The sequence below is a fragment of the Alternaria hordeiaustralica genome (genome assembly GCF_023758085.1).
Source record: "Alternaria hordeiaustralica strain BMP 2776 chromosome Unknown scaffold_4, whole genome shotgun sequence".
Taxonomy (NCBI): domain Eukaryota; kingdom Fungi; phylum Ascomycota; class Dothideomycetes; order Pleosporales; family Pleosporaceae; genus Alternaria; species Alternaria hordeiaustralica.
Genome location: NW_026056776.1, coordinates 379,760 through 402,163, shown reverse-complemented (window position 1 = coordinate 402,163; position 22,404 = coordinate 379,760). Strand labels below are relative to the sequence as shown.

Below are 22,404 nucleotides of genomic sequence, written 5' to 3'. Positions count from 1 at the left end.
CTACACGCGCATCTGATGACCTACTCGAGAACCAACGCAAGACACTTCGTACTCCAACCGTAGTGCTTCACTCTCACCAGCTAACGAGTTTCTTCGTACAAGGGTCTACAATGCCAGCTATCAAGCATCCTGTAAAGATCAACGTGGATCTGGGTGAAGGATACGGAAACTTCAAATGCGGGCCAGATGATGAGTTAATTCCACTTATTGACCATGCAAACATAGCCTGTGGTTTCCACGCTGGGTACGTGAAACCCTTGTATCGATATCGCCAATTCCACTCTACTGACGACAAGTAATCAGGGACCCATTGATTATGCACCAGACAGTATTGGCCTGCAAAAAGCACAACATCAAAATCGGTGCACATCCTGGCCTCCCGGACATTCAAGGCTTCGGCCGACGCGAGATCAAAATGTCGCCGGAAGAACTGACAGCCGCTGTTCGCTACCAAGTCGGCGCGTTGAAAGCGTTTTTGGATGCAGAAGATGTGCCCTTACATCATGTCAAGCCCCATGGCGTATTGTACGGGATGATGTATCGGGACAGGGAAGTGTGCCGTGCAGTTTATGCTGGTGTGCCCAAAGGAACAACAGTATTTGGTCTTGCGGGAACTCTGCACGAAGAGGTTGCGAAAGAGCTTGGATTGCCGTTCGTAGCAGAGCTTTACGGAGATGTCAAGTACAACAAGGACAAGACCTTGGTAATCGACCGTAAGAAGAGGTATGTTGCATGCGTATGCTTCCATTGAGTGCAATGCTGACTGTGTGCAGACCTTGGCTTCCAGAAGAGGCGAGAAAGCACATTCAGAGTCAGGTAGAAACTGCAACTGTCACGGCTGTTACCGGCGAGGAACTGCAACTTCCTATAGGGGACCACGAGGTCTCGATGTGCTGCCACTCGGATTCGCCTGGGGCTGTGGAGATTGTCAAAGCTGCAAGAGAAATTGTTGATCAGTTCAACAGTAAGCACTTTGGGCAGTCTTGAGTATCGCGCGTTTGTAAATAGTCGGTCTTTCATTGCAAAATCAACGGGAGATATTATAATTTCAAGTTCAAGCATCATTACGGGAGGCTGAGTACAGTATTTGTCTGGCTAACAAGGTATCGAGATGTTACCTTTCGATCCATTCAGTGAAGCTTAATACATACACAACCTTCCGAACACATTGGATTATTTGAAGAGTATTGACATTCTATTCACATTGAACTCCCCTGCCTTTGTCCGGCCCCAAGTCATTCAAAAGCCCACGCTCCTATATCATGCATACATTTTCGAAGAAACAAAAGTCCAAACAAATCCAAGCTCTTCCTGTTATATACCAGATATGGGCTGTGGATGCAACAAGACGCCCCATATGCAAGCTGTTCATCGATCTTTCGCACATTTCAATTCCCCATTACGGATGCCAACCATATGGTCTCAGGTGTGCGTGACCGGCCATGGAGCTATAATCGAACAACAAATCGGTCGTTTCGTTATCACGTTTGTAAACGCGGATGGGCTCATCGTGAGTCCGGAGATACCGCTCCACGCTGGTGGTGGATGCTCGGATGTAGGCCTTGTAACTCGACTAGTGCTGTCCATATCGGTTTCTACCGGACCTCCCCGTGTGGAAGCCTCCAGCTATTGTCGAGGCCCTGGATGCGAGCTCCGGCGGCGATGGAGTGACAGCGCCTAACGGCCTTTACTGCACTGCTAGTGCTCTGGAAGTCTATTGTTGTATTATGAATCGCTTGCGTCGCCCATGGTAACGTCGCCAGCGCCCGTATCCTGCACGAGCGGTGAAGTTGCAGGAAGTATGGCGGACCGCGGCCGGTTGTATTCGGCGAGATGATCGGGCATGCTCGCTGGTGTAGAGGATCGGGAGTCGAAGTCCTCTTCGGCAGGGGGCGAGAAGTCCCACACCTAGACGGATTAGTATGTTGTGGTAATAGTAATTGCGTGCTTCAAGCTTACCTCCATGATTGTCCGACCGCCCCTGCTGGCCATTATGACGGCCTTCTCTTCCTCAAACACCACCCTCCAAACGGCCTCGGCAGGGCTGCTTAGCTCTCGGACGGGGACACCGGTCTTTAGATCCCAGACCTTGACGCGACCATCGCTGCCACCGCTGACAATCCTGGTGTTGTCGAATTGTAGACTCGTAACGCTGTTGTCGTGGGCAGCTAGTCGATGAATAGCCTGGTACGTTGCGAGGCTCCACACGCGTACCGAGCCGTCTGATCCACCAGTTACAAGAATGTCGTCACGCATCTGAAGCTGCCCGACAAGCGAGGTGTGGCCCTGTAGTACAGCGAGGCATTTGCTACACGAGAGAGTTAATTTCGATAATGTTGTGGCACGCGAGCGGACTTACCCATCATTGGGATCCCATATCCGGACACTGGTGTCCAGACTGCCTGTTGCAATCTTCTTCCCGTCAAAGGCGATCGCATATATCTGACTAAAGTGGCCAGTGAGTGTGCGCAGGCACTTGCCCTCGGATATGCTCCAAATCTTGGCTGTGGTGTCGTAGCTGCCGGACACAACGATGTCACCGTGTATTTCGAGGCATCGGACGCTAGCCTGGTGACCAATGAGTACATGCTTGCATAGGCCCTTCTTGAGATCCCAGATGCGCAGTGTCGTATCCCTTGAGCCGGATATAGCCGTGTTCGCATCGGACATCTTCAAGCATCGCACAGTCGAAGTATGACCGCGCAGAGTGAACTGGGGAAAGCTGACAACCTCTGTTAGTTGCTATCATGGGGAAGACAGCAGAACAACTTACCCAGTTGCAAGATTCCAGACGCGCACATCGCGATCGCATCCACCGCTGACTAGCAGGTCGCCCCAAGGCACCATAGCCCATACACCCATGACGTGTCCCTGGAGCGTCTTCTGATGGTCGCCGACAGTATCGAAGACGTGGATCTTCGCGTTGTCAAGTGCAACCACAATGTACTTGTTGGTCAGGTGTAGACTGGTTACTACGCCCTGATCCGGAGTAATCTGCCGCGCATCGCACACTCCTCCATTCCGCCACGCCGTCTCAACCATGTACCGCTGCTTGAAATGCGACCGGTATGTGGTTGCTTGTTGCTTTCGTTGTGAAGGTTTCCTCTTCGCGGCTCGGTCCAGGCTCTGCGTCCGCAGACCATCGGCACCGCTGTTGGACGGGCCGACCTCAAGGTGTTCTCTCGTAGCGACGTCCTCTACCCTCGGTGCGCGCTCGCCGTTCTGCCACCATGACTTTGAGTCGGTGTCCTCCATCTCGTCGGTTGTGTCGTCTTCCTCAATTCTTTCTTCTCTCGACAGAGCCCTGAAGGAGTACTTCTGGCACAGTAACCGCCAGGCGCTGTCGTCATTGACGAGTTCGCGCCACTTCTTGGATACCTGCGATGCCCGAGCGAGGGTAGTGGGGTCGTCTACACATTCCAGAATCTGTGCGATGTGTCAGCGATCGATACTATACGGGGAATGTATACAAAACACACTCTTAAGCAGAGTTCGGTAGGCAGAACCATGAAGGGGTCCTTCTTCAATCTGGGACTGACGAATTCGGCAACAAAGCTGAGCTCCTGGCTGTCGCACAAATTAAGCAGCTCGCCCAGCAGGCGCATCCGCTCGGCTCTGTTCATGTCGCCAAACTGCGCCCGTATGCTCTTGATGTCCCCATCTTCGTGTTCGGCGGCGGTGCTCCAGTCGGGCACCCGCTGGGTCGGTGTCGGACTCGGCGCAGGCGTAGGCGGTGAGGCGGGCGCAGAGGGGAGGAGATTGTGCGGTATCGTCGAGCTCAGGGGGCTGTTGGGTGTGAGTATGGGCCGTGGTGCTCCCGATCGAGACATGCGGCCGGGCTTGCGCGGGTGTGGTGATGTGTACATGGTGGAGCGCGAGGACGAGGCTGTAGCGGTGGCAGAGGCGGCCATGTCGGTGTCAGAGTCTTCAGTCGGCGGCCCTGGGGCATCTCGGTCTTCCCGGACGGGTGTGAAGTAGTCTGACGAGTCCATGACGGCGGTCTTGCAGACTTCGGAAGCGGTATGGCGTTCCCTAGACGGCACGGCGCTCTCTGTGTAGCAGCGAATGGCAGAACGGCAGGGGCGGCGGACGGGTATCGATGTCGTCCAACGGGGCGCAAATATGGCGGCAGTCACGCTGGAACGAAGGGAAGGAGGTCTGCGGAGGTTTCGAGTGGGCAGGCGCGACTGAGTGACGCCGGCGGCCAGCCAAGACATCTCTCAGCCCTGGCAACCTCAGACGTCCATTTCCAAGCTTCACATCACCATCCCTGCATATGCACTTGAGACGACTGAGCCTAGTCTGCATGGTAAATCTCCTGTGCTGCGTCTACGGTCTTGCGTGCAGTCCATAATTAGACGCTCGTCGTCAAACGTCCCAAGGGGTCTGGCGCAGGCCATCATGTTTCATGCCATTGTATTGTCTTTGCGAACGCCAAACCGCCGTGGTTCCTTCGACACCAACAAGCGCAAAACCAATGGCTGAGACCCGCACCCTCGAGTGCTGCGTAGCACGGAGCGGTCCAGTTTTCCTTCCATGTATCTTCAGCCGCCATCACCTGTCACGCAGAGATGCACCGTGTACGCCTTAGGCACAGTACAACACCACCTGAGCACCCATTTGCACGGCGCTTAGAGTCACGAGCCGGCTACGCTATCTCGCCATCACAAGCGACCCTTGTTGCAACTCAATAACTAACATGTCATGGCGGTCACGCCCTGCACCTCCTTTTCCCATTAGAAGACGTGCACGGTTCTTGTCGTAAGAGCTCGATCGATCGCCCTAAGTTCGACATGATGTTTCCAAGGCCCGAACATTCTACCTTGGTACTCTTCGAATCAACCAAACTACAATGCATACTGCTCGGGTTATCTCGTTCCTGGTGATGTAGGCGATCCAAGACAATACTTGGATGGTACATCTCGATTGCGAGCCTACATACAGGTGCTCTCGAATCTTAGGTCCTGGACTGCATGCTAGCACATTTCTTGTGCTCCTCAAGTTCTGTGCGGCAAAAGCACTGCAGACATTGATGAACGCCCCAAATGTAGGTAGGTCCTAGCAAAATGCGAATGGGTGTAGGAGCTCAAGTTGCACCTTGCGTTCTGCTGAGTTATCGTTTGGTTCGTTCAAGGAGCGGTCTCGGGGCGTGATGCGCAAGAAGCTATGCCGCCGAACATCTCCGCTGGGGACCGACATGTGCTTCCCCGTTCGATATCTCTCGATTCGGTCATGTTGCGCACGGTGTCTTTTGGCGTGATGTTCCCGAGGTCTTCGTAGAGGCGGGTGCTTACCTAAAGAAGGCTGGCAGGACGGGCATCGTGCGAGGGAAGCACGCAATTTCCCCGCGACGTCATTGGATCCGACATCGTCGCATTCCCATCAGTTTCCGCGCGACGGGTCCGTCAACGGTCCAGCCCGTTTGTAATCGTGAATATAGCGTCATCATGGTGTCTCTGTACTGTCTCCACCCTCGCATACCTCTGCCCTTGATACGCGCTTCATCTGGGCAATTGCTACAGCCATGAGCGTTCCCCGTAGTTTGTTCGCCAGCGCGCGAGCATCACGAACCGCAACCACTACTCGATGCTTCGCCAAGAGACCATCTCAGACTTCGCTGCTGTTCGCGAGGCAGCAGTCGAACCAAGCTACTAGAAAGCTGCACCAGCAGACACCACGGAAAGCCCAACACGCCGCTGCCGCCCAAGAAGTCGAATCTTCAAACCCCGCCCTATCCTTCCCATGCCTCGACGCGCACGAATCTCGCTCTGCGTCTCTCTCAAGAAAACGAGCGTCCTCAGGGCCCGAGCCCTCGTATACCTCCGGACACACGCTAAACTTCCATTCGACCCAGCCTATTCTGCTCGACTGGGGCGGCATACTGCCAGAGTTCAACATCGCATATGAAACGTGGGGGCAGCTGGACTCCAACAAGAGCAATGCCATCTTGCTGCACACTGGATTATCCGCATCTAGTCATGCCCACAGCACAGAGACGAATACGAAGCCAGGGTGGTGGGAGAAGTTCATTGGGCCTGGGAAGCCTCTAGACACCAACAAGTATTTCGTCATCTGCACAAATGTCATTGGAGGCTGCTACGGCTCGACTGGGCCTTCTTCGATCGACCCCGCGAACGGCGAGCGTTACGCGACTCGATTTCCGATTCTTACAATGGAGGACATGGTACGCGCGCAGTTCCGACTACTGGATAACCTCGGCATACAGAAGCTGTACGCGAGTGTAGGATCGAGCATGGGCGGCATGCAGAGTCTGGCAGCTGGAACGCTTTTCCCGGAACGAGTGGGCCGTCTCGTTAGCATCAGCGGATGTGCGCGCAGCCACCCATACAGTATTGCCATGAGACACACTCAGCGGCAAGGTCAGTACAAACACTCTAGGTCAGCCATGCGCAATCGTTGACGTGCAACTAGTACTCATGATGGACCCCAACTGGGCTCGCGGTTTTTACTATGACGGCATTCCTCCACACGGCGGTATGAAGCTTGCCCGAGAAATCGCTACAGTCACGTATCGGAGTGGTCCCGAATGGGAGCAGCGATTTGGCCGCCGGCGTGCCGATCCTTCGCGACCACCTGCTCTCTGCCCCGACTTCCTCATTGAAACATACCTCGATCATGCGGGAGAAAAATGGTGTCTGGAGTACGATCCAAACAGCTTGCTCTACGTTTCGAAGGCTATGGATCTATTCGATCTGGGACAAGAGCACCGTAACCGCATCAACGAGGTGCGCAAGGCGAACAGCGGTAAAATGCAGGCATACTTGGACGGCCATGATATCACATCCGACACCAGCAGCGACGTCTGCAGTCTGACTTTGCCTGATCAGCCCTATGAGGAGAAGGAGCAGCCCGCCGACATCGATGCTGTAGCTCAGACTGACGGAAACGAACCACCGGCCGACCTCGTGGCAGGTCTGAAGCCACTCGCGAATACTCCAACTCTTGTTCTAGGTGTCGCCAGTGATATTCTTTTCCCTGCTTGGCAGCAAAAGGAAATTGCAACCACACTCAAGCGCACTGGCAACAAGAACGTCACGCACATCGAGCTTGGAGAGGAGAAGAGCTTATTCGGCCATGACACGTTCTTGCTAGATCTTCAGAACGTCGGAGGTGCTGTCCAGAACTTCCTGGGATGAGCGCAGTACTCTTTTTTCTTCGAACAATCACTGATCTACCAGGAGCAGCTATTGAACTTGAAGAATGTGCATTGCAGGCGTTTTGTTGATCCCTCACGAGCGTCGAAATATTTCTATACCAAAGAACCCAATATTATTTTTGCCCTTATATTGTCACCTACTTTGAGCCAGGGATCTCGCTATTGACATTCAATCCCTTCCACTCTGCGCTCATAGCCTCGCCGACCCACTTGCACTCTGTCAGCCCAATGTGCTCGCGGACGTATAGCTCCAATGTTTTCGCTCCCGGCGCACCTGTGTAAATTCCCAAGGCACCTACGCGGGGAACGTGTAAGCTAGACGCGAGCCGGGTATCCGCTGTTGTCTGCAATGGAATGAGTCGTGTAGCTGTCTCGGATGTGGCCGAAGCAGCAGATGATGGGGAGAGAGCCGACAAGTGGACCAGCGTTGGGAAGTGGGCATGTGCGGGTGATAATGAGGGCTTGGGGTGTGTTAGTATGACCATGCTTAAAGGTCTGAGAGATTCTTTGGAACAGTCTGTCGTCGGGGGTTTTTCTTTGGCCCCATCTAGAGCAGACTCGGGATACGAAACAGGTGCTGTAGTCGGAGCGTTTTCTGCGGCCAAGGCCTCTAGATGCCGAGTGACACTGTTGATGCCAACGAGCAAGTGATTGCCAATTTCCGGTGATGGGGGTGTGTTCTCGGGGCCATCCTCATTTGCCTTGGTGTTACGTTTGCGCTTCTTGCCTTTGGATGGGTGGATATAGGTTCTGCGATGGTCACCTAAAGGCGTAATAAGACTATGGAATTGTTAATGACCGAATTGGGAGAACTTGTGATGCAACTGTCAGAAATCGGCGAGCGCGGGTTCATGAAGCTCCTCTCTGCGTACCTACTTGGATAGCAATTCTAATATGACTTCTTCGTCCTCGCGTGTGATCTCGGGCCTGTACAAATCAGCATAGCTCGTGGGTTGAAGCATAGTACCACCCACCACTGCGTCTCAGAAAATGGCGACGATGTCTTGAACACAGGTTTTGCATTGGCCTTCGCGGTTTGTTTCGTCGCAGGGGCCATGACGAATTGTGTGCTCTCTGACCCTTCTTCCTCGTACCACTGACCGTGGTGATGGTCACGTCGTCAACGTCGAAACAGCAAAAGTAGTTTTCAAGCTGACCGAAGTGCGCCCGAAGCCTTGTCAGTACTCAGTCTAGATAAGTGAGACTTGTAAGGTGGAGTAGACCGGCGTGCCTTGCATTAGAAGGAGGATTTCTCGCTCTTGGACGGATAAGGCTTAGCGCACACTCACTAGCGGCGCGCTAGCTCCACAGCGGGAACGAACCAGGATGACGATAGTGGGGTTTCTCAGCTACGCGTCCGAATATCTGAAGCTCTGCCTACCAACTGGAACCGTTTCCTTCGGAGCGCATACCCTCAATTCACTGTGTTGCAGTCGCTGACGCTAATGAGACCCAATCCCCCCGCGTTTTCCCTGCCGCCGCGCGGGGCTATCGGTCACTAAGGCTGGGAGCTGCTGCTGTTGCCTGTACTGGGGAACTGCTTGCCTCTGCCTGGCCTCACCTGCCTGCACGCGTGTTAACAGTCGCCGGCCACGCCTAGTCCTTTCGCAAACAGCACCGCCTGCCCTCTACCGTCATGACCGCGCCGGACAACGACACAGTGCAGCCTGTCGCTGCAGACGAGCCGCCAACCACCGCCTCTGCCTCGCCGCCGCGCCGCGACTCCATTGAAGACGCCGACGCAAGCTTCACCCGCAAACGCCCCCGCCTACACAGCGGGAGCAACAGTCTATGCGCTATGCCTACCGACCCACAAACTCCCGTCAACACCGCCATGTCGCCCTCGGAAAAGCAGGTAGAAATGACAATACGCTCACACCCGCCCTCTTCTCCGGTACACGGTGGAGATGAGGACTACACCAATCCTGACAATTTCCTCGAGGCTGCTTCTCCTACCCCGGGCCAGTCTCCAATACTCATTACTAGTTCCGAGGACGAGCGCGGGAGTCCGCCCATCATGATAATAGACGACGACGATGAAGCAGACGCCTTCTCCGTGCAGGTGGACGCAGAAGATTATTTTCGCCGGTTCCCCTACGCACACCACGGGAGTTACTCCACGGTTGTTCGCGACCTGGCCAACCACGTTCAAGGAGGTAAGTCATGTCTCACATCCACTAAACGCCTGCGATACTAAAATGTTTCAGTTGACAACGACATCGATCCCCACTTCTTTCCCAGCATTTCGCAATGGCTGACCGATCTACCCGAGCCTGGCCCCCAGGTAGACTTACACGGTTTCTATACGAGCAAGGCCATGTTTTGGGACGACCTCGCTGGACTGGTGCACAATTTGCTCTCACGCAGGGCTACGTTTAGCCACCATTTGGATGATCGTCGTGCGGGCGACATGTTCTACGCTTTCCTCAGTGCCTACATCAGGGCATGCTCCCGCCTCCTCCTCGCCGACGTATGGCTACTCTCCCAACCCCGTCCCGGCGAGATATATTCTTTGCCTCTTCTTAGTCAGAAGCATATACGAAACTGGTATACCATTCTTCGCCCGGACAAGGCACCTGCATTCGCTATGGTGAGCAAAGAATATTCTGTCGATGTTCGCAAAATGATCGGATTGTTACAAAAGGATTTTATGGCTGCCAACGGTGCCCAAAATATCTTACGGCTATCCAGCGAGGCCTTCCACCGCGTGCCGTTGAACGTGCAAACCCAGATTGCGTTGGTTGCCGCCCCGGTCCTGACTTCATTGGGCGGCTCGATGTTCCAGGATCCTAGCCCTGCGACTGACCCCAATCGCTCCGAGTTCTGTCGCGGAATATTGCAATTCTTGGAGAAATACATGGACGACCTCTTCGACTTGAGTAGAACCACCGATGCTGTCTCCGCTCGAGACTTGATTCAGTACTTTCACGCGCTATTATTTGAGCTCTGTCTCTGGGATAAGGATATCGAATCGGATCTGGTGGACAAGTTCCTCGACTTCAGGAGCGTAGATTCGCCGACTACTTCTTCTCCGACCGAAGTCGATCGTACTGGACCCGAACACCAGTATCGCGATGAGCCTCAGTACTTTCCAGCTTTAGTCGCCAACGCTTGGAAGTTCAAGCTTCTGCGCCGATACCTCACCAAAGGTAAGATGGATCTACGCGTCATGAGTATAGCTATGATGGATGTTTCCTTGGTAGAGATCTGGAGACAGTACAACAACCCCGATTCGACAGGCGAACACCCCGTCATGCGATATCTAGCCGACTTTCTGCTTTATGGGAACGTCGTTGACTACATTGTCAGCGTCGACTCACACCCGCAACTGATCGCGCGCAGCGGTAACATCGTTGGTTTTCTTGTCGTAACTAGACGTTGGACAGATGACCAAGCGGATGCTATCTGGAACACCGTTGCCAATAGTCCTGACCCTCGTGTCGTTACCGCGACACTGGCCATGCTTAGAGCAATCATGCACATGATGAGGCCTGCAGATCACTTGTACTTTTGTACGAAACTTTATGAATTGCCTATCAGGAGCTACACCGTGGATATTACTCGATTCCTGCGGGAGCTGGGCCCAAAGATCCTGGAGAAAGCATCACCGGAAGATTATGCTGCGAGAGAAGATACTGCTAGGCCATGGAATGTTTGCACCCGCATCATCCGCGACACAATGTGCCAGGCGGATACGGACAAAGACATGTTAGACCTGCATCACGAGGCTGCTAATTACCTGTCAGCTCTGGCTCCTAATGTCTCTGTTGAAGAGCGCCATTCCATCTACAGAGATTGTGCGGATCACATTTACAGTCATTCGACGAAAGCGACTGGAAGCGCGAAAGTCATCTACGCGCTCGCCGCACCAATCCCTTCTGAAGACGAGAATTTTTTCCAAAAGAATCAGGATGTCACACGCAAGATTCTGGATGAGATCGCATGGTTTGTCGAGACTGAGAGGAATGCCGAATCATCCCTACGTCAACAAACAGCTCTATGTTGCAGATTGGAGCTTCTAGCACTTATGATCTGTTGCGCTGGGTCAGCCATACCCGTTGAGATGTATGAGCAGCTGTGGGACTACACAATCGGTACGCGTGCGCTATCGAACACTACCAGGGATTTGGCATGGGCGCAATTATCCCAGACGCTCAAATTCGCCCCGGACAACAACTACTGCAGACAACTTGTCTCTTCCCATGTGGTACACATGAACACCGGCATTTACACGAATGGCATGTTCGAATTTGTTGCCAACTATAATTTCCCGATGAAGCGGCAGCTCGTGGGGACTGATCAAGGAGAAAAGGGTGTGTTGCAGATCCCCGGTGCAGACGTGCTGTGGTCCATGGTTTTATCCTCACCGGAAGGCACTATTGAGGATCGCGCCGCCCGTCTTCTTGCCAGTCGCTACGTACAGATCAACGAAGCCGATGGCGTTATGCTAGCAGATGTAGAAGCCGCTCATGTCGTTCTAGTGGAAAGATGTATGCAGGAGATGCATTCGGCATGCAGGCTCATACGCGCTCAATCCTCCAATGGAGACTTATCGAATATGGATGTCACTGCAACTGAGAAGATGGTTCTTGAGAATGAAGAGCGTTATCGCAGGATCATTAACTTTCAGAAACTACTGCTGGAGAAGATACGCCACAAACCAGAGTTCAACCGAAGTCGGAGAGCAGATTCCAAAGTCGACGAAACAGACATACCTTACGGTGACGCGATCGCGATCCGGTTTCAGTGCGGCAACGACAGGCAAGTCGTGATGATGGGTGCGGATCATACAGTAAAGGACCTCTACCAAAGATTATGTCACGTATCGGGATACACCAAAATCAACCTTTTCGCAAAGGGTCGGCGGCTCAACATCACTGAGATGTCGAACGAGAAGCTTAATGGCGTCGACTTTGGGGGACAGCTATTAGTACAAAGGGCACCAGACGCAGAAGTCACTCGCCCGATGCCCGGACAGGGTACGGGGTCTTCGGTGTTCGAATCTACCGTACTCAAGCATTTCGACGAACTGTTCTCCTTAATGGACTCTGATGACAACATCAGTCAGATGGTAGGTACCCGTTCGAGATCAAGATGCATTTCACTAACACAAGCAGCTATTCGATTACTTGAGCTTCTTTCCGGCGCGGTATGCTTTTGCAGAGAGCGTCGTGACCGGTGCGGCGCTATCAGAGGAGCTCTTTCCTCCAGGAAAGTTTTATCAGGCGAGATACGCCGCTTTGGCTCTCGAGGCGAGGCTGGCAGAGCAAATCCGTCATGTGCGTTGGTCCGACAATATTTATTGATACAGTTGTACTAACGAGCTAGAAGTCTAATCTGGACGAGAAGTTCCTGGGCCATGCCATACGCCAGTTGAACGAGGCTCTTCTCAATCCTCGGCTCATCAGCGACAACATCTCGAGCTTCCAAGAGCTGCAGCTTGCAGCGGTACTCGTGCATGCTCTGTTGGAGTTCCTTAGAGGTAAGTTTCACACTGGCGTGTCTTATATCACGGTTCATGGCTCATGTTAAGCAGAACGTCCTTCTCCCGCCGCTTCGGCTGCTTACTTCTCAGATGGCGCACAGCTCGGAAACCGCCTTGTGACGATCCTATGCATGGCACTGGAAACAAATGAAGATGCTACCGTAATCCAGGATTGTTACGGCACTATCCTAGAGGCCTCACTCCACTCTCGAGTTATCTGGGAAGCGTTCGTTGAGCATCCTCAAACTCCGCGACTCCACCGGGTTCTACTGTTGAGCGACCCCAGGCAGTCTGTGCGAGAGCATGTCGCTCAGAAGATCACATCCGTCTGCGGCGGCGACCTTCCATCCACATGTCCGATCACTAAAGGCGAGATTGCCACACAATTCTGGGTAGTCATTTCCGAGCTCATTCCGGGCTCATTGTGCGTTCCCGCTCAATCACAGCAACTGTTCAGCATTGCCGAGCAAGTCTTCCGGGCGAAGGACGAGTACAAACGGGACGAACCTTCACTCCGACTTTACCTAACATCTTGGAGCGACCTGCTCTTGGATCACCAACATCAGGAATTTGTCGGCCGGGACGACATCGACCGCGTCGTTTTTGGGCTTACGAAACTCATACTGTGCTGCATACTGTCACTCAAGTCTTTTAAGAAGCCTCTTGGTGCAGGCGACTTGATGGAAAAGATCTTCAGGAAGTACATCTTTACGAAGAGGTAAGTCACGCACATCATTTCCATGTTTCGCTTGTTCGCATTGACCTCACCTCAGTTTTGCATCTTACTCTCTCTTCTTTTAGTCAAGTGACATACTGACATGGCCCAGCTCCTCTACTGCAGTGGTCAGCGCAGCCACTGCTCCCATACTGGAGTCTCACACAAGGCATGAGATGTACGATCTCATGCTTGCACTAGCTGAGGATAGCAGCACGTACAATAGCCTGGTCAAACTTGCAGCAGACGTAGAGACCGAGGAGAATGAGCCAGCAATACCAACGCTTGCAGTCGATCGCTCCTTGGAAATACGCTCTAGCACAGGCTATGTGGGTCTGTACAACCCTCGTGCCATCTGCTACGCGAACTCGCTTCTCACGCAGCTCTTCATGAACCTCAATTTCCGCAAGTTTATTCTCGGTTTGGAGCTTCAGGAAGCCAGTGGCTCTCAACAACTTCTTCTTGAGACCCAGAGACTGTTCACGAACATGCAGCATTCCTTCCGCAAAGCCGCGGATCCCCGGAGCTTTGCAGCTTGCGTAAGGAACTCAGAACTCATGCCAATAGACATCAGCGTTCAGATGGACGCAGATGAATTCTACAATTCCCTCTTCGATCAGTGGGAACGACAGCTCATCAAGGACGAGCACAAGCAGCAATTTCGCTCATTCTACGGAGGGCAAACCTTGAATCAGATCAAATCCAAGGAATGTGAGCATGTCTCGGAACGATCAGAGCCTTTCTTTGCAATACAATGCGATGTTTTGGGCAAAGCAACGCTACAGGAGAGTCTCCAGGCTTTTGTTAGAGGCGATGTCATGGAAGGCGACAACAAGTACAAGTGCGAGAAGTGCGATGGCAAATACGTCGACGCAGTCAAACGGTGAGTCGCATGTATATTTGGCAAAGCAAGAAGCTGACAAAATCAGGACCTGTTTCAAGGAGGTGCCCGACAACCTCATCTTCCACCTAAAGCGCTTCGAATTCGACCTGGCCGATTTTAGCCGTAGGAAGGTCTACGATTATTTCGAGTTCCCACCGACCATTGACATTAGCGCATACCATGTCGACCATCTCAGTGACCCAAGCAAGCCAAAAGAAGCCGATATGTTCGATCTTGTTGGTGTGCTCGTACACACGGGCACCTGCGAGCACGGTCATTACTATTCTTACATTCGTGAGCGACCTTGTCCCACAGAAACCACGGCACAAACCTGGGTGGAATTTGATGATAGCAGTGTTGGGTCTTTCGACCCAGCAGACATTGCTTACAAAGCTTTCGGAGGCTTCACGGACGATTCATACAACCGCATACCAAAACAATACTCGGCATATATGCTCTTCTATCAACGCCGCACCGCTGTGGATGATGACCAGCGTGAGTGGGTCACTTCTGCAGACGGGAAAACGCTCAAGGTTCCCATGCCGCCAACTCTCCAGAAGGAAGTTGATTTTGCCAACGAGCTGTTTATCCGAGAATATTCCCGCTTCGACCCCAATCATACAAGGTTCGTGCGGCAGCTGCATGCTATGTCACGTACACTCAACCACGGTTCTTGCTCCGAAGGCCACACGCAGGTACGCCATGTTATCTTCAACCTACTAAGTCCGAGACGCTAACTTCCTACAGGAAAAGCACTCCTTGCAGATAGTACTTGCGCATCTAGGGCACATCGTCTGGCGTCATACAAATGCCGATATCTTCTCCGAGACGATACTGCAGCTGCGGCGGTCGGTCCTTCCATGCTCAACCTGCTGCAATATCGTTCTCAAGATACTCGCTACCGACGATATTGCCCTTCTCAACATGCTTCTTCGCTGCATGCATGCTAAAGTGCGGTCCCAGATGCGCAGCTTTTTCATTGACTGTCTCAAAGTCTTGCGAGAGAAAGAGCCCGCTCTGTACGGTCTAGAGGGCGCTGACAACGAGATGGATCTAGAATCTTCCACTCCGACAAACGGTATACTTTCAGAGATTACCGCTAGGTTACGTGCCATTGCAGACGAATCTTACATGGCCGTACGGGGCTGGGATGATTTCTATCTCACGCTGACTCAACTGGCCGAGATGGGCCATCTGGAAACCGGTCTTCTATTGGACCATGGCTTCCTGGTATTCTGCTTGAGGCTACTCTGCATGCACTCGTACGCTAGATTCCAGGACGACCAACCCGATCTCTGGAGAATCATAAGCAAGAAGTCGGGTATCTACAACAGGTTCATTGGATTCGTATCAGCGTTGCTCTCACGCATGAACACGAGTCTGCAACCTCTTCGCCACGAGCACGATCGTCTGTCTACGCTGGATCGGGAGACCTCGAGTTTTCCACTAACATTCCATGAACGACAAGTTCTGTACCATTGGGACAGCGACCTGAAGGCGATCGCGGTTCTAGACAAGGCCTTGGAAATGTTCGATGAGACAAAGTTGGAACACTTCCACCCGGGCGATATTGTCAAATCGATGCTCAATTGGCAGGACCCACAAGTCCAGACTAATCTTTTGAAGAGCATCTACGAGGGTGTCTCCCTCGAAGCCCCTTTCTGCGATTCTTACGTGAAAGCGGCACTCTCGTATTGCGAGAGCTCTCCGATGGTGGACAACGTTTACAAGATCGTGACAACGGTTTCGAAGGCGGTCGCGTCAGCCAGTAGAATGGACGATGACCGTGTACCAGGAGGCTTGGCGGTTCTGGATTTTGTTGGCGGTCTTCTGCAAACAAAGAATGCGGCCATCTTTCAACAAAAGCACCGACACATATTTTTCACATGGATCATCGCGAAAAGCCGCATATGGGCCACTCCTTTGCTGCTACACGCACAAGACAGTGTGCGAAAAGGTGCACATATGCTGGTCTGCGAGCTATACAAGAGCTACGAAGGATGGCCTCTAGATCTGGTGCAAATGAGGTGGAGAGTACTCCGCGAGATGGCCACCGACATGATGGAGCGCATTCTGTACGAGAAGGATCACGGCATGCTCAGACCTCATCTATCTCCTCTCATCGAAACTTGCCGATTTCTCGTTCAGCAGCTCTACGATCTGATCCATAGCGAGGATCCCGAATTGGATCCATACAGAGACGACACCAACGACAGCTCTCGAATTGCACACTGGACTGGAGAGATAGAGCCAAGGCTAGAGACATGGCCACAGGACGATGGCCTATCAGCGGAAGATCTCTATGATCATTCCGACTTTGGTAGTGATTCAGAGACTGACAACATACACGATAACAACATGTAATTGCTGGGTGGCCTTCCGTCCGCCCGCAATTTACCCAGCTCCATCCGCTCATTATCTTCGCTTCTTTGTGGTATGGCGGCGCCAGCAGCGGCCCTTCAGGGAAGAGTTGAGGCTCGCATTGTTACCAGATGAGCGAATCACGATTTCAACGAGATTTCAGGGTGGTGGGGATTGATTCATGGGTTTCATGAGAGCATGAGAGCATATGCAGACGGTTTTTGAGCCCTGCACATTCCGGGTCTTCGACGGAGTCATTGATAGGGATTGATGCTTCATGTGGACTGCAGGTGATGCACCCTGGCATTGGCGTTTTGGCTTCGGTTCTTCATCATTCTTTGCTTTATTGTTCATGCTTGGGCGGCATAGCGTGGTGCTTTGGCGTACTTAGACGGGGGAGTCTGTATATTAAAGACCAGGTATGACGATCACGCTTGACGACCTTCAGCCTCTTCACGACACAGCAAATAACAATGATTATCACGCAAATAATAACATCTTGTTTCTCCAGCGTGAAGCTGCCCGAGCAGTCGAGTAAGTCGCGGACCTTGGTTCGTAAAAAGTCAACGTGAAGAAATTTGGAACGATTTCTCTTCCCCCGCATTTATCACAAAGTTGATTGACATTCAACATAGCAGAACGGGATTTTCATTGCGCTGTTGGCAGCGAAACCCGACAGTTCGCGCGCGGAGGGTCGGGGGTTCATGTATCGATAAGCATCACGCTAGGCTTCGTCAGCGTGGTGGTCGCGCGTCCCACCTGCAGCAGCGACGTCATAGCGAGGTAATTGCGGAAGCTGCGGACAAGCTTTCCAACTATCCAAGCTGTGCGGTCATAACAAGGCGCCCCGGTCGGCTTTTGTGCCTAGGTAGTCTAATCCGATCTCCCGTTCTCTCTTCTAATCAGCGTTCGTCTATCCTTTGTACAAATCCTCAATCTCTTCTTCGCGTGCGACAGCATCCTGGGAAGCAGCACGCGACAACGATTATACCAGTCAACCGGCGCGGACACGACGATAGCTACCATACCGTACGCGAAAACAAGCCCATAAACGCGATTGAAGCGATTGGAATTCGGTAATCACTCACAATGGCCAACAAACTGGACGCGATGAAGCCGCAGAGAAAGATCGAGCTCTTCTCAGGCTCGTATTTTGCGGCGTGTACGATGGGTGGCATAATCGCGTGTGGACCTACACACACTATGGTCACGCCGCTGGATTTGGTAAGTCGCATACTTTTGCAGAGAGCGCGTGATGGCCTGGGGACTTTACAGGCTGTCGATTAGGCTTCCAGTTGCTAATTAATGTTTTCCAGGTGAAATGCCGCCGTCAAGTCGATTCCAACCTCTACAAGTCCAACTCACAAGCCTGGAAAATGATTTACTCCAAAGAAGGTCTACGGGGCGTATTCTTCGGCTGGACACCAACCTTTATCGGCTACTCCATGCAAGGTGCTGGAAAGTACGGATTCTACGAGGTATTCAAATACCTGTACGGCGAAAAGCTGGCGCCCGGCGCGCCGCAAACAGTCGTATACCTAGCTGCCTCCGCTTCCGCCGAGTTCCTCGCCGACATCGCGCTATGTCCTATGGAAGCAATCAAGGTCCGCATGCAGACTACCATGCCACCGTTCGCAAACACACTGAGAGAAGGCTGGGCGAAGGTCATCAAGGAGGAGGGTGTTGGTGGTTTGTACAAGGGCTTGTACCCTCTGTGGGCGCGTCAAATCCCGTACACCATGGTCAAGTTCGCGACATTCGAAGAGACAGTCAAGCAAATCTACGGCTTCTTGGGTAAGCCAAAGGAGTCATACGGGGCCTTGCAGCAAACCGGTGTGAGCTTTCTTGGTGGATATATTGCTGGTGTCGGATGTGCAGTCGTCTCGCATCCCGCAGGTACGTTGAGAACATTGCGTGAAGAATCTAGCGTCGCGAAAATGAGCTAACACATCCTAGACGTGATGGTCTCGAAGCTCAACAGCGACCGAAAGGCTGGCGAGGGCGCTGGTCAGGCTATCGGCAGGATATACGGCAAAATCGGTTTCGGTGGCCTTTGGAACGGACTGCCTGTTCGTATATTCATGATTGGTACTTTGACGGCGTTCCAATGGCTCATCTACGATTCCTTCAAGGTCTACCTAGGCGTAAGTTGTTCACCTTGACACGTACAACGACTTTGTGCTAATTGCCTTCTAGTTACCCACCACTGGTGGTCACTAAGAATGGCGCATAATAGTTATCACGCGTCCGGTGTTTTTGGAGCACAACAGGAGCAAGTACTACCTAATGACGTTAATTATCTTCATCAATTCCTACCCTATGTGAAGGGATATACAGGACATTGCTTTCGATAAGTGTGCCCGTGCACGACTGGCGTGATGTTGCTGCTACCGTATGAACTGCTGCCGTATGTGCTGGTAGACATTGGCCGAATAAAGTTTTCATTGTTTGTAGACCTCATGATATCGGGAATTGTATACATTAGCAGTAGCAATTCGACAGGACAGCTCCAGGTACGTGGTACGGAAGTACATGTGGAGATGGACGTAGAAGCATGAAAATGGCGAATCTTAGGACTGTGGCCTCTGTCGTTGACTGAAGGTGTGTAAAGCTGTTGGGGACTTGAGTTACTGAGCCGTCACGCATGGAACAATTGGATGAAATGCAGATTTTTCAGTTGTCAAAACAGTACATTGGTACTACTACTAAATATGTATAGAGAACCAGCAAACCAGGGTATGCCATCGTCATCGTAGAAAGGAAAGTCGTCCCGAGTATATCGCACTCAATTCATAGTCGCCTTCACTTAAAGCTGCGAGAGACCGTTAGCACATGTCATGAAACTCTAGCTACTACCCAATGATCTAGACTAGACTGACTTGATCGTGGGAGCGATGTTGAGGTCAGGTAGCTCGACGAGCGGGCCGTTGATCTCAGGAAGCTCGGTTTCGGGACTTACGTTGAAGTCGTTGCCGCTGGCGGCTTGGTTGCCGTTTCCAGCGCTGTTTCCGTTGCCGTTACCGTTGCCGGCCTGGTTGTTGTTCTGTTAAGGGTGATGTTAGTTGACAGTCGAGATAGGGGGGTGTTGGAAGGAGACTTACGCCATTGCCTTGGCCGTTGTTGTTGCCGTTGTTGAGGAGCGAGTTTCCGCTGCCGGCAGAGGCGCCAGTGACGGAGCCAGCAGTGGTGGTGATGCCACCGACAAGGCCGCTGACGGTGCCAGTAACGCTGTTGAGGTCGACCTGGCGCTTGAGGACATCGCCAGTGAGGCCTCCAGTAGCGCCAGTGACGGTACCGGTGACAGGCTGGAGGGTACCGGTGACGGGCTTGAGAGCACCAGTGACGGGCTTAAGCTGGCCAGTGACGGGCTTGAGGGTGCCAGTAACGGAGCCAGTGGAGCCAGTAAGACCGCCGACGAGGCCGTTAGCAGTGCCGGTGACACCACCAAGGTTCAACTGACGCTTAAGAAGATCTCCAGTGAGGCCTCCGGTGGCGCCGGTGACGGGCTTGAGAGTGCCGGTGACGGGCTGGAGTTGACCAGTGACGGGCTTAAGAGCACCAGTGACGGAGCCAGTGGTGCCAGTAACACCACCGACGAGGCCGCCGGCAGTGCCAGTGAGACCACCAACGTTCAACTGACGCTTCACGGCATCTCCGGCAGCGGCTGCGACAGGCTTGACAGCATCAGTCACTGGGACGGTGGCGTCGGTAACCGGCTTGACGGTGCCAGTAGCAGTGTTGCCAGTGTTCTGGAGGGCGCCGGTGACTTGGCTGAGGAGGGAGAGGAGCTGGGTCTGGCTCAGCTGGCTGACGTCAAGGCCCTGAGTGACACCACGGCCAACGAGGCCATTGACAACGGGAACGTTGTCGGTGATGCCGTCGGTGGTAGGGCCAACAGTGACACCGTTGAGGAGACCACCCTTGCCGTCAGTGACGCCACTGAGGATGGTGCCAGCAACCGGGACGCCGTTCAGGTTGTCAAGAAGCGCCGCACGCTTTCCGTTGTTCAGGATGCTGCTGCCGAGGGGCTTTAGGTTGAAGCTGTTGCCGCTGGCAGCAGAGTTGCCGTTACCAGCCTCGTTGTTGTTGCCGTTGCCATTGCCAGCAGTGTTTCCGTTGCCGTTGTTCTGGCCGTTGCTGTTGCCGTTGCCCTGGATGAGGTTGTCGTTGCCGGCACCGGGGTTGGTGACAGAGCCGAGGGTGCTGGTGACGGAACCAAGAAGATTGTTGACGCCAGCAACCTGAGGAGTAGGGGCTGCGAGGACCGAGGTGGAGAGAGCAATGATGCTAACGGCGATGGAGGAACGCATGTTGGCGGTTGGAGTTTTGTTGGTGAGTTGGTGGGTTGGTGGATATTAAGAGGGATAAGTATTATTAGTCTATAGCGAACTGAGCGATTGGCAAAGAACTGAAAGAGTGTGGTAGGTGAGCTGGATGATGATTGTAGGTGGACTGCAGTATGGTTTATATGCCCTCACAGCACCCAGGTACTTTCTGATACACCGAGTCAGCACGTCTAGTCAATCGATACTCTCCTAGACGCTCAGGCCCAAGACAAGCCGCAATCGTCACCGGGGTGGAGAGATCCTACACCAAGCCATACCAGGATGAGAAGACTAGAGCTACAGCTTGCCTAGTCATGGCGCACGCATTGGCGATCTTCATGAAAGCATCGCCGATACTGCCGTTGCTGATGAGGCTCTTGCACTTAGACCGCTCTGAAGCTTGTTGGCCTAGCTGAGGAGTAAGATTTGATCCTCTGGGGTATGGCCCACGCATGCTAGAGGATAAGGGGACTAGACCCTCATTCTTAGCGTGTATCTCGAGGTAGATCCCGGCTTTCAAGCTTCCGGAACGCTACTCATGGGCTTGAGTAAGTCAGGTTGCGCAACAGATGTCAAAGACACGTCTTAGTTCTCGCGGGGGACTCGAAATTGGGGCGAGAATCTGTAGGCGATGGGATACTGCGGAAGTCAACGGTGATTGTGCTCAGATTGCCGTCTCATTAGGGACTCGCCTCATCCTGCTGGCCATCTGCGAGGTGGTGAGGCTCACGATGCATGTGTCTTGCCTCATCCAGTCTTCTGTGACCCTAGGCTTGCGTTGTATGGATGACTCCCCTGACGATCTGCACCTTTCATGACTTACATTCCAAGACGTCGATCTTGCGTTTTCGGAACATATGGTTCAGCGTCATCGGCAAGTTCTGTCTAGCGCGTCGAGGGCAGCCCAAAGCGGACGCGATGATCGACGCGGCTAACGGAACGAGGGAGATCAGCCCCACTCTTGATTGTCGTTCGAGCTGTAACGGCAGGTATCTCGATGGCGGGCAATAAGCTCGCCGATATCCCACTTTGCAGCTTTCTGGTCATCGATGCGAGCGCATTCCCATGCCATCCTAAGATAGCGGTAATGAACAATGGCCGTCTCGCCTCGTTGTTGGCACACTCTTGCCGCTTTGCGCCGGTCTCCCATCTCCTTCGTCGATGATCGTCAGCTATCCAAGCTCAGCCAGCGCAGGTACCTGACTGTCCAACATGAACACCTGATCATCAACAAACACTCCAAAACACCGGGTCAGGGGAGAAATGAGCTATCTTGCGCGGAATCCATGCTCCCGGGAGCTGCGCAACCAGGCCACACTGTGCTCGCCCTGCATTACCTTTCCTTGGGCCTTCTCTTGGGTCACTGCGACCCCTTAACAAATCATTAAAGTTGCGGAGTTTGCCATGATGAAGCTGAGGCTGCAGGTGTAAGTGTGTGATGAAACGATCCAGGCGTGG

General features: G+C 53.0%; 6 protein-coding genes across 6 annotated transcripts; 3 read left to right on the top strand and 3 right to left on the bottom strand.

Moving 5' to 3' along the window:
* Positions 1 to 110: 110 nt before the first annotated feature.
* J4E84_002925 (uncharacterized protein) lies at positions 111 to 987 on the top strand (the record flags this gene model as incomplete). Its single annotated transcript, XM_049385543.1, has 3 exons — positions 111 to 244; positions 304 to 723; positions 774 to 987. The coding sequence occupies 3 exons, from the start codon at positions 111 to 113 to the stop codon at positions 985 to 987; spliced, it is 768 nt and encodes a 255-aa protein (XP_049246420.1).
* Positions 988 to 1,725: 738 nt separating this feature from the next.
* Positions 1,726 to 3,992, bottom strand: J4E84_002924 (uncharacterized protein; the record flags this gene model as incomplete). The annotated part of the gene is made up of 5 exons (XM_049385542.1): positions 1,726 to 1,908; positions 1,960 to 2,308; positions 2,360 to 2,722; positions 2,774 to 3,426; positions 3,480 to 3,992. The coding sequence occupies 5 exons, from the start codon at positions 3,990 to 3,992 to the stop codon at positions 1,726 to 1,728; spliced, it is 2,061 nt and encodes a 686-aa protein (XP_049246419.1).
* Positions 3,993 to 5,524: 1,532 nt separating this feature from the next.
* Positions 5,525 to 7,157, top strand: J4E84_002923 (uncharacterized protein; the record flags this gene model as incomplete). Its single annotated transcript, XM_049385541.1, has 2 exons — positions 5,525 to 6,380; positions 6,433 to 7,157. 2 exons carry the CDS (start codon positions 5,525 to 5,527, stop codon positions 7,155 to 7,157), a joined length of 1,581 nt encoding a protein of 526 aa, XP_049246418.1.
* A 157-nt stretch (positions 7,158 to 7,314) lies between these two features.
* J4E84_002922 (uncharacterized protein) lies at positions 7,315 to 8,234 on the bottom strand (the record flags this gene model as incomplete). The annotated part of the gene is made up of 3 exons (XM_049385540.1): positions 7,315 to 7,957; positions 8,054 to 8,104; positions 8,152 to 8,234. 3 exons carry the CDS (start codon positions 8,232 to 8,234, stop codon positions 7,315 to 7,317), a joined length of 777 nt encoding a protein of 258 aa, XP_049246417.1.
* A 579-nt stretch (positions 8,235 to 8,813) lies between these two features.
* J4E84_002921 (uncharacterized protein) lies at positions 8,814 to 16,624 on the top strand (the record flags this gene model as incomplete). The annotated part of the gene is made up of 8 exons (XM_049385539.1): positions 8,814 to 9,333; positions 9,385 to 12,248; positions 12,295 to 12,456; positions 12,506 to 12,659; positions 12,714 to 13,380; positions 13,490 to 14,260; positions 14,307 to 14,955; positions 15,008 to 16,624. The coding sequence occupies 8 exons, from the start codon at positions 8,814 to 8,816 to the stop codon at positions 16,622 to 16,624; spliced, it is 7,404 nt and encodes a 2,467-aa protein (XP_049246416.1).
* A 2,876-nt stretch (positions 16,625 to 19,500) lies between these two features.
* On the bottom strand, positions 19,501 to 20,931 carry J4E84_002920 (uncharacterized protein; the record flags this gene model as incomplete). The annotated part of the gene is made up of 2 exons (XM_049385538.1): positions 19,501 to 19,664; positions 19,723 to 20,931. Coding segments are annotated over 2 exons (1,373 nt in total), but the record flags the coding sequence as incomplete, so codon positions are not given.
* Between the last annotated feature and the right edge of the window lie 1,473 nt (positions 20,932 to 22,404).